Source organism: Vanellus vanellus, assembly GCF_965231255.1.
Source record: "Vanellus vanellus genome assembly, chromosome: 19".
In the NCBI taxonomy this organism is placed as follows: Eukaryota; Metazoa; Chordata; class Aves; order Charadriiformes; family Charadriidae; genus Vanellus; species Vanellus vanellus.
In genome coordinates, this window is record NC_138924.1 from 7,744,617 (window position 1) to 7,757,399 (window position 12,783).

At 51.2% G+C, this 12,783-nt stretch overlaps 1 protein-coding gene across 1 annotated transcript; it reads right to left on the minus strand.

Moving 5' to 3' along the window:
- Nucleotides 1-4,586: 4,586 nt before the first annotated feature.
- Nucleotides 4,587-9,749, minus strand: NUFIP2 (nuclear FMR1 interacting protein 2). Its single transcript, XM_082493155.1, has 2 exons — nt 9,477-9,749; nt 4,587-6,394 (listed from the first exon to the last, which is right to left on the minus strand). Exons 1-2 carry the CDS (start codon nt 9,664-9,666, stop codon nt 4,614-4,616), a joined length of 1,971 nt encoding a protein of 656 aa, XP_082349281.1. The 5' UTR covers nt 9,667-9,749; the 3' UTR covers nt 4,587-4,613.
- Between the last annotated feature and the right edge of the window lie 3,034 nt (nt 9,750-12,783).

The window sequence follows — 12,783 nt, forward strand, 5'->3', positions numbered from 1 at the left end:
CTTCTGCTTCTTCATGCGAGCAGAGACGCCGAGAAGGAACAAAGCAGCAGCACAGGCAGAAACTTCGGGGCAAGAGAGAAGAGGGAAAACGCTGCAGTTTCCTCTCCTCCACCTACGTGGTCTTTGCTACCGCGCAGCTAAACTGGAAACCTCGCCTATTTGCTTTTTAGCTAAGAACAAGCAAACTCCTGAGCTTCCCACCACAACGCTTGACATAAAGCGCGGTGTTAGCGACAGACAGCCCGGCCTGGAAGACTGCAACTGCCCAAACACGCTGAAATTCTGCAAAGCGTTGACAATTACTCCGATATGAAATGTTTCATCCAGCTGTCTTTAAAAGGACCACTGAAGCAGTACGAAGATACTGATTTCAATAGAAGTAAAGCTGAGATATACCCACCCTCCTCTTTTGAAGCACCGTAAAAAAAAAAAAACAACTGTGAGGACCAGTTTTGTGTCCAAAAGATGAGGATTTTGGCAATGCCACACAGAGGCAGAGGTTCATTTCTAGCCTAGGTAGCGACAATGCCCCCAGGCGAGAGCATCACTCCTTCCTGGTCTTTCCAGTCTCCCGTGCTGAGCTACCGTCCCTGACTCCAACCACACAAACCATAGGCCCACCAATGCTCAACCGAATCACATCTACCTTGCTAAATCAGGTATGTCACCCCCGAGCGTCTCAAGGCACCGTCACAAACCCTGAGCGGCACGGCCTGTCAATGAAGGCAGCCACGTTGAAGGATCGTGTTTTACAGTCAAGCAGATCAGATGATCATGGGAGTCCTTCTGCCCTTTAAAAGGGGAAAAAAAAAATAAAAAGCAAGGCACGGAGCAGGGGCACAGAGGAAACCTGCACAAAAAGCATCCAAGAGAAGAACAGGAGAGCACATCGTCAGCCTTGCCAGCACACTCCCAGCGCCCCGACTTCTGGGGAAAAAGCAATCCGGGCACGCGCAAACGAGCACAGCGTCCTCCACCAGGACCTGGCTCCACTCCGCAGCCACCCAGCCTTACACCCCAGCACAGCCCTGCCGCCACGCAGGGCGCTGCAGTGGTTTGAACAGGATTACTGTGCCAGAGCGAGCCCTACCCCCAGAGCCTGTGTCCTACCCCCTCCATCCATCCTTCCCCAGGGACTCTGTGAAGCAATTACAACCTATAACGCCCCTTGCAGTCACCGGGCACAGGAAAGCCCAGTTTGCTGAAGCTGAAGGCTTACTCAGTCCAAGACGAGGATCCGCACAACCTGATCACAGCTACAGAAGCGAGGAGCACAAACAACGGTGCAAGCTGGCTACAGACCGGTCGAAGCACTGAAACGGCTCACGCTCATTAGGGAGATGATTCTGCCCCTCTACTCTACTGAGACCCCCACCTGAAGGTACTGTGTCCAGTTCTGCAGCCCCTAACGTAGGAAAGAGATGGATCTGTTGCAGTAGGTCCAGAGGAGGGCCATGAAGACGTTGTGAGGGCTGGAGCCCCTCTGCTGTAAGGACAGGCTGAGAGAGTTGGGGCTGTTCAGCCTGGAGAAGAGAAGGCTCCGGGGAGACCTTATTACGGCCTTCCAGTACCTAAAGAGGCTACAGGAGAGCTGGGGAGGGACTTTTTACAAGGGCATGGAGTGATAGGATGAGGGGGAATGGTTTCAAACTGGAAGAAGGTAGGTTTAGATTAGATATCAGGAAGAAGTTTTTCAGTCTGAGGGCGGTGAGCCCCTGGTGCAGGTTGCCCCAAGAAGCTGTGGCTGCCCCATCCCTGGAGGTGTTCAAGGCCCGGTTGGACGGGGCTTGGAGCAACCTGGGCTGGTGGGAGGTGTCCCTGCCCAGGGCAGGGGGGTTGGAACTCGGTGATCTTCAAGATCCCTTCCAACGCAAACCACTCTATGATGCTACGCTACAGCCCGGTCCTCACTGCAACACCCAGAGCGCCATCCTCGCACCATGGGTAGTTTACCCTGAACTACTGCACAGGGAGGAGTTTGGGACAGGGACCCCACCAGTGCTCCACGCTCACCCCCGCCCTGGCCCTGCAATCGGTTCCCTTTGTGTCCATAACCCCAGAGGCAGGGCAGATTTGAAGATCAAACGATTGAGACTTTGCTCAAAAGCAAACAGATCAATCTGAAGAGGGAGAAGTTCACTCTCCTCTCGAAATCAAAACCAAACAACCTGAGGATCCAGCGGCCGAGGACACCCTCACATTGGCCCAGGCAAACCTCCCCCGAGCGGGGAGGAGGGGAAGGCAGCTTGTGAGATATAAGCGAGTGAAATTGTTCCTTTCCTATTGCAGAGGAACCGGTTGGCGAGGAGTAGGACCTCAGGAAAACAGCCCAAGATAAACAGAGAGAATGGTGTGGGAATTAACTGCTGCACTGCTGTCCTGCACACACCCCCCGGCAGCTGCGTTTTCTAGATGCTTTGCTGTGCCACAGGAGCTCACCCGCCGGGCTCCAGCTGCAGGATCAGGGCCATGAAGAGGGGACGGCGTTTTGTCACCTGTGTGGGGCAGAGGAAGGCACCATTCCTCCCAACACCCCTTAGCCCAGCTCACCCCGATGGACCTGAATGCACACAGCAAACCCAACACCCAACAGCATCACAGAGGACATGCGCCAAGACCTGGACCCATCTTTGTAAAACCAGCAACAGCATCTGAAGACTAAGTAGGAGAAAGACAAGCTCAAGCTGTTTGGAGCACCCCTCTCACTGTATTAATGACAACACTGATTAGAAACATCCGCTATCTTTTACCCCTAACTAACACCTTGAAGTTGGCGCAGATCCAGCTTGAAAAAATAAGGAGTGGTGGGGCAGGAACGTGTTTCCCCAGGGCATCACAAGGGTGCTCGCTAGGGATGCTCAAAGCCAGCCCATTCACAGAAGAGCGAGCAGAAACCAGTATTTTACAGAGTGCTTTAGGTGTCCATTCTTGCCCCCGAATGTAATTAACTCCTCTGTTCCGAAGAATTCAAGGCAGCCAGGCTTTGAAGTTAACACCTCCTTAAGAGGCCATGGGAAGGGAGTGTTCTTTATTTTCCTGTTGTTACTATTGTTTTACTGGGGTCTCTTTCACACAGCTAGTGAGAAAGGGAGAGCTGATGAGTCTCCCTGCGGCTGTGCAGGGTTGCTTTTCTACAAGAAAGTTCAGGCTGACAAAACCAAAGAGAGACCACCTTAAGCGTTGGGAATACTTGCAAACTTAAGACCATGCTATGCCTTCTGGTACCCCCATTTTCTTATGGGCAACTGAGATTTAGGCTGCCAGCAGGCACCCGAAATGAGAGCGGAAAGCCTGCTTTAATAGTGGAACAGACTGGGTAGAGGACCCAGATAAAATCAATTGATGAACGCTGTTCTCACGAATACTAGAGCTTAAGATGTTAACATCATGAGAGCGAGATGACCTGAAAAAAATATTCAGAGTTATTACTTTTAAATGACTGGGCTTGCTATTACTAAAGGAAGACATCTAAGTTTCTGTATGCTACACAGAGAGTTTGTGAACGGGTAATTTAAGAACTTTGCAGTGGGTCAAAACACAGCAAATTTGCCAATGCCAACCAAATACCAATCCCTCTGCAGAGGGAAGCAAGATGTTATCCAGGTACTTATGTGGAACAGTAAACAAAAAACGATCGCCTTTCTCCCTTCAGCGTAGGGGGATGCAGGGAGAGGGGGGGAATAAAGAAGGAACTGCCCCTGTGTTCCTCAGGGGTAGGTAAGTAACACAGTTCCAAAACACAGAGTTTGGCTCCTGTTAACACCGAGCCAGGACCAAAAGCCAAGAACTGCTGCAAGACCTGAGTTTCTGGGGCTGAGGCTAAAGCAGAAAGCAAGCCATCCCACAGGCTTCCCTCTCTGCATTCCCAGTTTAAAGCATCTGTATCGTGTTTGAGTCATTTCAGTCTCAAAAAAAAAAAAAAAACCCAAACCAAAACAGGAAAAAAAAGGAGCTGGACTACAAAGGACTCCATGAAAGCAATAAAATCATCTGAAAGATTTGGCCTACAAAGACGAGAGAATTCAATCTGCAGCTTACAGAAGAGTTGATAAGCAAAGATTTGTCTTGCTGTTGCCACAATACTCAAGAAGGGCAGGGGAAAAGCGTGGGGCGGGGGGGTTACTCAAAAAAAAAAAAAAAAAAAAAAATCACACCATGAAAAGCCATAGGAATGATTTTTTTTTTTTCTTCCTTCAAAGCCATGATTTCATGGCCTGATCTGCCCTGGGGAGAAGCTGCAACACTTTGGTGGCAGAGGTGTGAGCAGAAACTATGGAGCCTTTTCAGTGACAGAATATCACCTGGTAAAGCTGGAACAGAGCAGATGAACCTACACATTTAACCCCTTCCAGCGCCGAGAAGCTGAGGAGGACCTGCTTGTTCCATAGGAATTAAAATATAAACCACACTCACTAGCCAAGTCTCATCCCTGTCAACAATCGCTTACGCTTGTCCACGGGAATAGGGAAACAAATACATCTTAACATTAATTAAACAACTACTTGAATAACTTTCCCAAACTGTTATTGCCACCGGAGATATGCAAGCAAAAAAGCTCATTTTTAAAACAACCAGAATCGCTGTAAGGAATAGATCATGTTAGAATATTGCACTTAAAAAAAAAAAAAAAAAAAAGAACAAAAAAGAGAAGAGAGCGCCCTTAGGCAGCAAGTTAAGCCATTACCTTTAGTGTGATATATAATAGCAGCCCTCAGGTCAAAAGAACCCCAGCTATCTTTCCTTTCTAGGCCTCTCTGGTACCTCTGTTCTTTGGCGGAGGCTAGCAAATTGTTCGTGGGAGAGGCCAGAGGATTCTCTATTTCATAGTCTTTTGAAAGAAACACTAAAGCACCTTGGCTACCGGTGTCTGCCTTTTGTAGGTCACCTGTGTGGTGCGACTCCAAAGCTAAGACACCACCCTCAACAGCAGTCCCAGGCTTAAGAATAGCACTAAGAATTTGAGGGCTAGTCCGTTTATCCAGCTCATAAGCCTTAGGAAACACAGGTTGTTCAGTTCCTGAGGGAATGATTTCAGCACACTGCGAAACCAAAGCGGCAGGATATTCCCCTTGAAATGTCACTTCCATTAACTGATTATCCGCAGATTTCCCCACGACAGCTTCGGGTCCGGCGCTGGGCTCGTTTATGAAAGACAAGCCCCACTGATTCTGGAAGATATCTCCCAGGTTCTGCTGATTTGCCTGCGCCGGGAAATCGACTTGCGCTGTACCCAGAAGCACAGTTTGCATATTTGAAGGGTAGATGAAAAGGCTGGATTTCTTCTGTTCGAGAGCCGTTGAAGTTGTATTCGTGTCCTGGGGTACCGACTCGGAGGCGGTTGACGGCACAGTACTAGCAGCAGCGGAGAGCAGCGGCGGGGTCCCCGGAGAATAGACACCTCCGTCAGTCCCTGCCAGAATGGGCCCATTGGAGAAGCTAGCAGAAGTAACAGATTTCATAGCGGACATGGGGACCTGGGACAGTCGACTGGATGTTTGGGCCTGAGTTTCCCCGGCAGATGACGAAGACGACGAAGAGGACGCGGATGGGGTTTGAGCTGCTTTGTTGAGGTTTTCTTTAACTTTACTTGCATAACTTATTTTGGGAACAATTTTAGCACTGCTATTGTCCACTGGAAAAACCGGGGGTGGTTTAAATAAGGTCCATGAGTCCTCTTTAGACGTAGCTGACGACGCGTGCTTCCCTTTGGGCCGGTCATCAAACTTCTTGCTGCTAATCCCAGGTTTGGCATCAGAGTTTTTTCGCTGTACATCCCCAAGCCCAGGCTTTCCCCGGCCCGCTCCACCAGCCCCAGCCTCGTATTTCCAAATGGGCTTAGTATTTTCAATTCGGTTCCCCTTTTGTTCACTATAATCAGGCTTGAAACTCTCAAGTTCCTGTTTTAAGGTTGGTGCGCTGACCTCCTGTTGCATTATTTTGTCCTGTACTAGATTCAAGTTCTCACACCCCTTGGCACTGTTGCGCCTGCCTTTCCGTTTTTTAGGGGTAGTATATCCACTCTCGGAGCCGCTACCATCGTTATCGGCCCCTTTGCCTACGTAGCCATTCGTGATATAGCTAGAATTATTGGTTACCACCCCGTTTGGGATAGACACTCCCTCGGGCTTGTCCGAGGACTGGCTTTCTCTAAGTTTGTTTTCATAGGACTTATCATTCTTTTTGTCCATGCTATTTTTCTGAATGAAGTTCTTGGGTTTGATTCCAGCTTTCCCCAAAGCACCGGCCTTCACAGTCTGCTTTGGGGCGACGTTAGTGTCTACAAGCTGCTGGCTGCCATTGGGTACCCTGGATCCTGGGGTGGGGGTTTCATCGGAGCACAGGCCCTTTAACGACACTTCTCTTTCTCCTGCGTTACCATTTAGCTCTCCGTAGCCTAGAAGAAAGCCAAGAACAACAAAAGGCAAGGATTAGAATGCGAAATGTTAAACTTCTGATTGCAGAAAGCTGTAATCAGCCCCAAACGTATCCAGTTTCCTCAAGCAGACGTTTTAAAATAGGAAAACGTCCCGTCTCTGATGTGCAAACGCACATACTTATTTGCTGGAACCCACGGCAAGAAGGGTTAAGCAGAAAGTACCGTCAGCTACTGACTCTCACATACAACAGGGTGAGGTAGAGATAACAAAACAAAGCAAAAGAAAATACAGATACTACGTCAGGAAAATATACTGTACTCAGTGTGTATCTCACTGGCCAGCAGAGAGCTATTTCATCAGCTGCTATTTCCAGGTCACGCAGAGGAAAAAAGGATGCTTCAAGACAGAGGGATGCGCTGCCTTCGCTACAAGATTTGTTGAGGCTCAGAATCCACACCGTGATCAAGGGCCAACTCCTATCGTCTCCATCGGCTCCCAGGGCTGCAGCACCAGCGGCCCTCCTTCCCACCCTCTTCCCAAACGCCACCTCTAATAAAGGAGGGGAGGGGGAAAAAAAAATAAATTAAAAAACAGCTTTCCAAAAAGACATGTGCATGTCCAGTTGGAAGGTGCAGGGAAAAACAGGTGACCGCATCTCCTCACTTTGGTTCAAGATAGCAACCAACACCTCCCTACACGTGCTCTTTAGCATTGAAAATGTGATAAAACTGGGAAGAAACGCATCCCCACAAGCACCCTTCCACCACTACCAGCAACTGGTCTCCTGCCCAGTGAGAAACTTTGGTATTTCAGAGTCCCTGGGAGACCTGGTGCCAGCTCGAGACCCAAGAAACAAAGCACTTGCTGAGGACTCCAACTCATCAAGCCATGAGATGATGCTGTACGCTCAGCTTTCCTTTTTGCTTCTGAAGTTCACTTCTAGACCTTACGGTTCCGAAGTGAACCTTGCGAGCGCAATCCAAGCGGAGCTGGAAGCCCAAGACAGTCCAGACTGAGTCACCTCACCTTTCTTTTTAAAATCTCTGGCTGGAGACCTACTGCTTCGGTGGACCCCAGCTACAACACCCCAAGAGAAGCCCTGACGCCCCACTGCAAGGTGGGACGAGCGCTCAACAAACCCACTCCAGCTGTGGAGCGAGCAGAGGGACTCCCTCCTGCACCCGCTCCTCCAGGAAGAGCACAATCCTCGCTCCTCCTCTGACTCATCCGTCCTCCTTCCCAGGGGTGGAGAGACTTCCATCTCCCGCAACAACTGACCCACCTAAGGCTTCACCCGCGGCGGCACAAAGTCAGCACAGCACAGGGAGTCCCCCAAGAAGGAGAGCGGGCAAAACTCCAGCTGGACAAAGAATGTTTTTGCTGTTGCCGATGTTGTTGAAATTAACGGCCATACTAAAAAAATCATTGTTATTCTCACATCCTGGAGCCTCAGATGTCTGGCAGATGTAACTGCTCAAGTTCTGCGCAAGCCGGGAACACAAGAATCCTTGTAGGAATCTTTATAGAAATTCCACAACCGAGTTCGCCGAGAGGGATCAAAAAGGATTTTACTACATGCAAGTATCTGTAACCACCACAACTTCCACTCTAACTTTCAAATACGCTGTTAGGAATATGAACCGTAAATACTTCGTCCCAGAGAAAAGGGGTAGGATGAGATTCTCGGCTGAGGCAGGGACTAAAACTCAAGTATTTCGGAATAACGTACAGAGGAAGACTGCTCAAAAGTAACGTGTTATAGCTGACCTTGTATGACTCAAGACTCCTGACACCACTTGTTAATGAAACAAAACAATAAGAGCGGTCATAAGACCACTGCAGATGAGGAGCGAAAGAATAAAATGAAGAACAAAATCCACTTCACTAAGTCAGTGTGTCAGCAGTTTCTAGTTCCAATTTTCAAGTATTCACAACTCAGCTGCCTGAGTTTTCTCCAAATCAACATTTGGCACAGCTGGCTCCGGCCTGGGCACCGAGGTGCAGCAACCAGAATTCAGGGGAGGAAAGGAAAAAAAAAAAAAAAAAAGATTAAAAAAAAAAAAGATATCAAAACGAAGAGGTGAGAGGAGCATCTGGCCACCTCACAGACCGCTTCCCGGCAGGGAAGGGAGGGGTCTCGGGGTAAGTGCGCATTAACCCCCCCGGGCACCCTGCAAACACCGAAATCACTGCCTAACTTATTTTTGCTCAGTAACTTATTTTAGCGCGGGCCTGAGCCGCCCCCCCCCCCCCCCCCTCCAGGGCCGCACATCGGGGCACCGCCGACCCCCCCCGGTTATGTAAATGGAAATTCCAAGGGGAAAAAAAAATTAATAATAAAAATAAATGTGCACTGCATCCTGGCTGTTCTTGTAAACACGCACTGGCATTTTAAGACGCAAGCTCCCCCCCGCCAAAATAGGATTTTTTTTTTTTTTTTTTTAAGACACAGCAGCCGGGCAGCCCCCCCGGAGAGAGATCCCCCCCCCCCCCCCCACTAGCCCAGGGCTACCGCGGCCACCGCCTCTGCGGCGCTGCCGGTCCCCCGGCCGGGCTCAGCGCGACCACCCCCCACCCCCCACCCCGGGCTACGGGCGGCGGCCGTGGAGGTGGCGACCGAAATTCCGCCCCCCCCACCCCGGGCCGCGCCGCCTCCCCGCTCCCGCCGGCGGGGCCGGGCCGGGCCCTCCGCCTTATCTGACTCATTGATTTTTTTTTTTTTAATTTTTTTTTTTTTTCCTTAACGTTCATCAATTTTTAACCAGCCCCTCGCCCCCCCCCCCATCGTCCGTCTGTCCTTCCCCCCACCCCCCCCCACCCCTCCGCGGCTCGGCGCGGCCCGGGGGCAGCGCGGCCCGGCCCCACGTGCCCGGCGGGCGGTGGCGGTGCCGGTGGGCCCCGCGGTTCCCTCAGCCGCGCCGGCCCCAACATGGCGGACAGGAAGCGGCCCCAGCGCGGCGGAGAAGCTTCCAGCCGGGCCGGGGGAGGAGGAGGAGGAGGCGGAGGAGGAGGAGGAGGAGGAGGGCCCCGCCGCCGCCGCCGCCGCCCCGCGAAGGTCACAGGCCCCGGCCCGCCACCCACCCGCCCGCCCGGCCCGACCTGCTCTCCGCTTCGGCCCCTCCTGGTGCTGCGGGCCGCCGTGCTTGTGCTCGTGTCGGAGCGGCGGCTTGGGCTGGGCTCGGCCGTCGGGCGGCGGCAGGTAGGCGCTCTGCGGGGGGTGGTGGTGGTGGTGGTGGTGGCCGTAGTAGTAGTAATGGTGATGATGGTGGTGGTGGGGCTGCTCCTCCATGGGGGGCGGCTGGCGGGGCCGGGCCGGGGCCGGAGCCGGGGCCGGGGCTGGGCGCTCGCTTGGTTTGGGGCCGTGCGGCTCCGGCGCTGGGAGGCGGCTGAGCGCGGGGGAGGCGGCGGACTGGCAGCGCCCGCCCTGCGATCAGCGAGCCGCGCCGCCGCGACCGCCCCCCGCCCCGCCCCAGCCCGGCCCGGCCCGGCGGAAAAGGAAGCGCCCGGCGGAAAGGAGAAGCGAGACGCTGCGGGGGGAGCCGGGCCCGGCCCGGCCGGCCCCCCTCCCCGCAAGGGATGTGGAGCGGGAAGACGGTAAAGTGCCGGGGTTCCAGCCGCAGGGAACTCGGGAGCGGCGGCGCCGGGTTGGGCTGCGGAGGGTCCCTTCCTCCCTCCCTCCCTCTCTTCGCCGGAGCCCCGCGCTGCTCCCGGGCTCCCCCCGCAGACCGCCCGCCGGCAGCGCAGCCCGGCACGGAGCCCGCTGCCACCCCCCCACACATCCCCCGGCCCGGGCCCTGCAGGGTGCGGGTTCAGGGAAAAGTAGGTTCCAACAAACACTCCCGGGAGAAGCGTTGGAGATTTAGACTGATGCTTAAGGGAGAGAGAAAAAAAAAATATATATATATATATCACAGTCATGTTGATGGAAAGCCTGAGAGCAGAAGGAGGAGATAACATGAAACTTGCCAAAATTTGTAACGTGTTTCATACCCGCTCGAACCAGTGATAATCCCCATTGGAGCATTTTGCAGCTAAATGACCCAAACTCCTGCTGCTTCCTCAGCACACTGCACCGCAGGAGGAGGAGGCCAGCGGGGCTTTCCCCGCAGATCACCTCTCCATCCCCTCCTTGGCACCATGCAAACAGACCCAAGGGTTCTCCATGGACACCCAGGCGGCACCGCAACAAAGGGGTTTGATCATTGAAGAGGGGAGATTTAGATTAGATATCAGGAAGAAGTTTTTCAGTCTGAGGGTGGTGAGCCCCTGGCACAGGCTGCCCAGAGAAGCTGTGGCTGCCCCATCCCTGGAGGTGTTCAAGACCAGGTTGGACGGGGCTTGGAGCAACCTGGGCTGGGGGGAGGTGTCCCTGTCCAGGGCAGGGGGGTGGAACTGGATGATCTTTAAGGTGTCTTCCAACCCAAGCCATTCTATGATTTAAATGCAGAGCAGTGAGGAACTGAGGCACGAGTTAATTAGCAGGGTGGGAAAAGGGCAGAGAGAAGGATGGGGAGAGCCCAGATTGACACATGTAGGCTGGAGGCAGAGTCCTGCTTGGAGTTATTTACTGCTCCGGTGTGATTAATTACCTCCAAATACTCGGTGTGCACTGCATCAAACAGGGAGGAAGAGTGACAAATGAAAACGTGATCGTGTATTGAAGAGTGTTATAATTAACGTGCACAAAAAGAATAAACAGGCTGCATGGATGATCTTAAAAACAGTATTTCCTTACTTGTCAGGGCTTGCACTTGCATCTTTACTGCCCATCTATATTAATAAAGTTCCCATGTCCAGAAAGCCCTATCAGACTCCGGCTCTGTTCCACAGGGCACTGTACAAAAGACAAAACTCTTGCCTGGATATTTTACAATTCCCAAGTTTTATTTCAGGAGAACATAGTTGAAAGTTGATGCCTCAAGCACAGCTTCCCACTCCACCCTCCGCTTTAGTACACAGGAGGTAACACTTTTCCTACCAGAAATCCAACTTCTACAATCATATAGAGGATTTTTTTAAAGATTTGAGGTGCCTGAACTATTACAATTTCTGTGCCAAACTGGCCCAGCAGTTTACGTTGCGTTCAGCACAATGCAAAGCAATTTAAAATGCAGCGAAACCATTTAAGCAAGCAACTGTGAACTTTGGGCTTTACCCATGCTCTCAGGAATAACGGTCCTTTCAAACACTGACTCATAGGGTGACCTCACATTGCTTAGGAGACAAGTCTTAAAATGAGAAGTCAGGCTTTAATCACAGTTGACATGTTATTGGTGGCTTGGAAGATTTTATTTTTAATATAAGGAACTGGCTTGAAGACATAAACTTCAAAAGACTCTGAAGAAAGCAAACAATTATGGACAAATCAGCTCTGCACGCACGTTACACCAGAAATCTAAGCACAGAGGGCAGCGGGTTGTCTCTTCGTGAACCACAAAGCAACTATTTTGCTGCTTACAAGTGTCATGTTGTCAGTATTATATTATCTAAAGCTTGCAAAAACAGATTAAAAAAAAAGATCCAGAATAATACAGCCTGGGGCCCATCACCTTCAGTAAGACACGGAGCAAATGAAGCCCCTGCATGCCACACCACAAGGTGGACAACTGCACACGCGCCTGCATGGGGGGGTCATGGCAGAGATGTATTTTAAAGGTACTACAAGTTCCAGCATGCAGTGCTGCTCCCCGGCCTGCTGTCTCCTACCTGCCGTGCTGGGACATGTAGTCTTCGGAAGCTGTACTGTGTATTAATCCCATCATTAGCACACGATTGCACCAGTTACGCTGCGTATTAATATACAGCAGTCATTTGGGATGCGTTCACCGGAGCTGCAGAAAAGGGAAACCGGAGACTTCCGTGCCGCCTCCTCCTCGTCTGCAGCAGTTTTCCCTCTTACTGCTCTTTGAGTTCGGCAAGGCGGCAGGGTCTCGTGCAAAGGAAAGAGGTCATTTTTCTTGGAATTCCACACCCAGTACCAAGTATTCCCGCATCCTGGCACAAAGTTGGGCACCGCCAGCATAATTTCTAGCTCAGTAATTTATTCAAAGCTTTATTTTATAAAGCTTTGAAGTAGATGGCTTTCCAGCGAACCTGTCATTTAAAGCTGCAAAATGAAGGCAGTGAAGAATGAATCAACTGCTACAGAACACCTGAGAAAGTTTTCCTGGAGAGTCTGACCCAAGATGAGTTTTGAATTCATATGAAAATGCAGTTAAACTGGGAAGCTATTCCTGTGATTTTTTTTTTTAAGAACAAGTAGTTTCCTTACAAAGGCAATCCTCTTTAAGACACTACATTTAATTTTCATTAAGTGTTTTCAGGTAAGTTAACTGACACTATAAAATTAATCCATGGAAAGAAAAATGCTGGCTTTGTCATATTTCTTGTGTCTGTCTCCTGTTTA

Excerpts from the sequence above, each read along its gene's own strand:
- NUFIP2 (XM_082493155.1), bottom strand. The coding sequence starts at position 9,666 with ATGGAGGAGCAGCCCCACCACCACCATCATCACCATTACTACTACTAC. Across the intron at positions 6,395-9,476 it reads GGGGCCGAAGCGGAGAGCAG|GCTACGGAGAGCTAAATGGT; the intron begins GTCGGGCCGGGC and ends GCTTTCTTCTAG.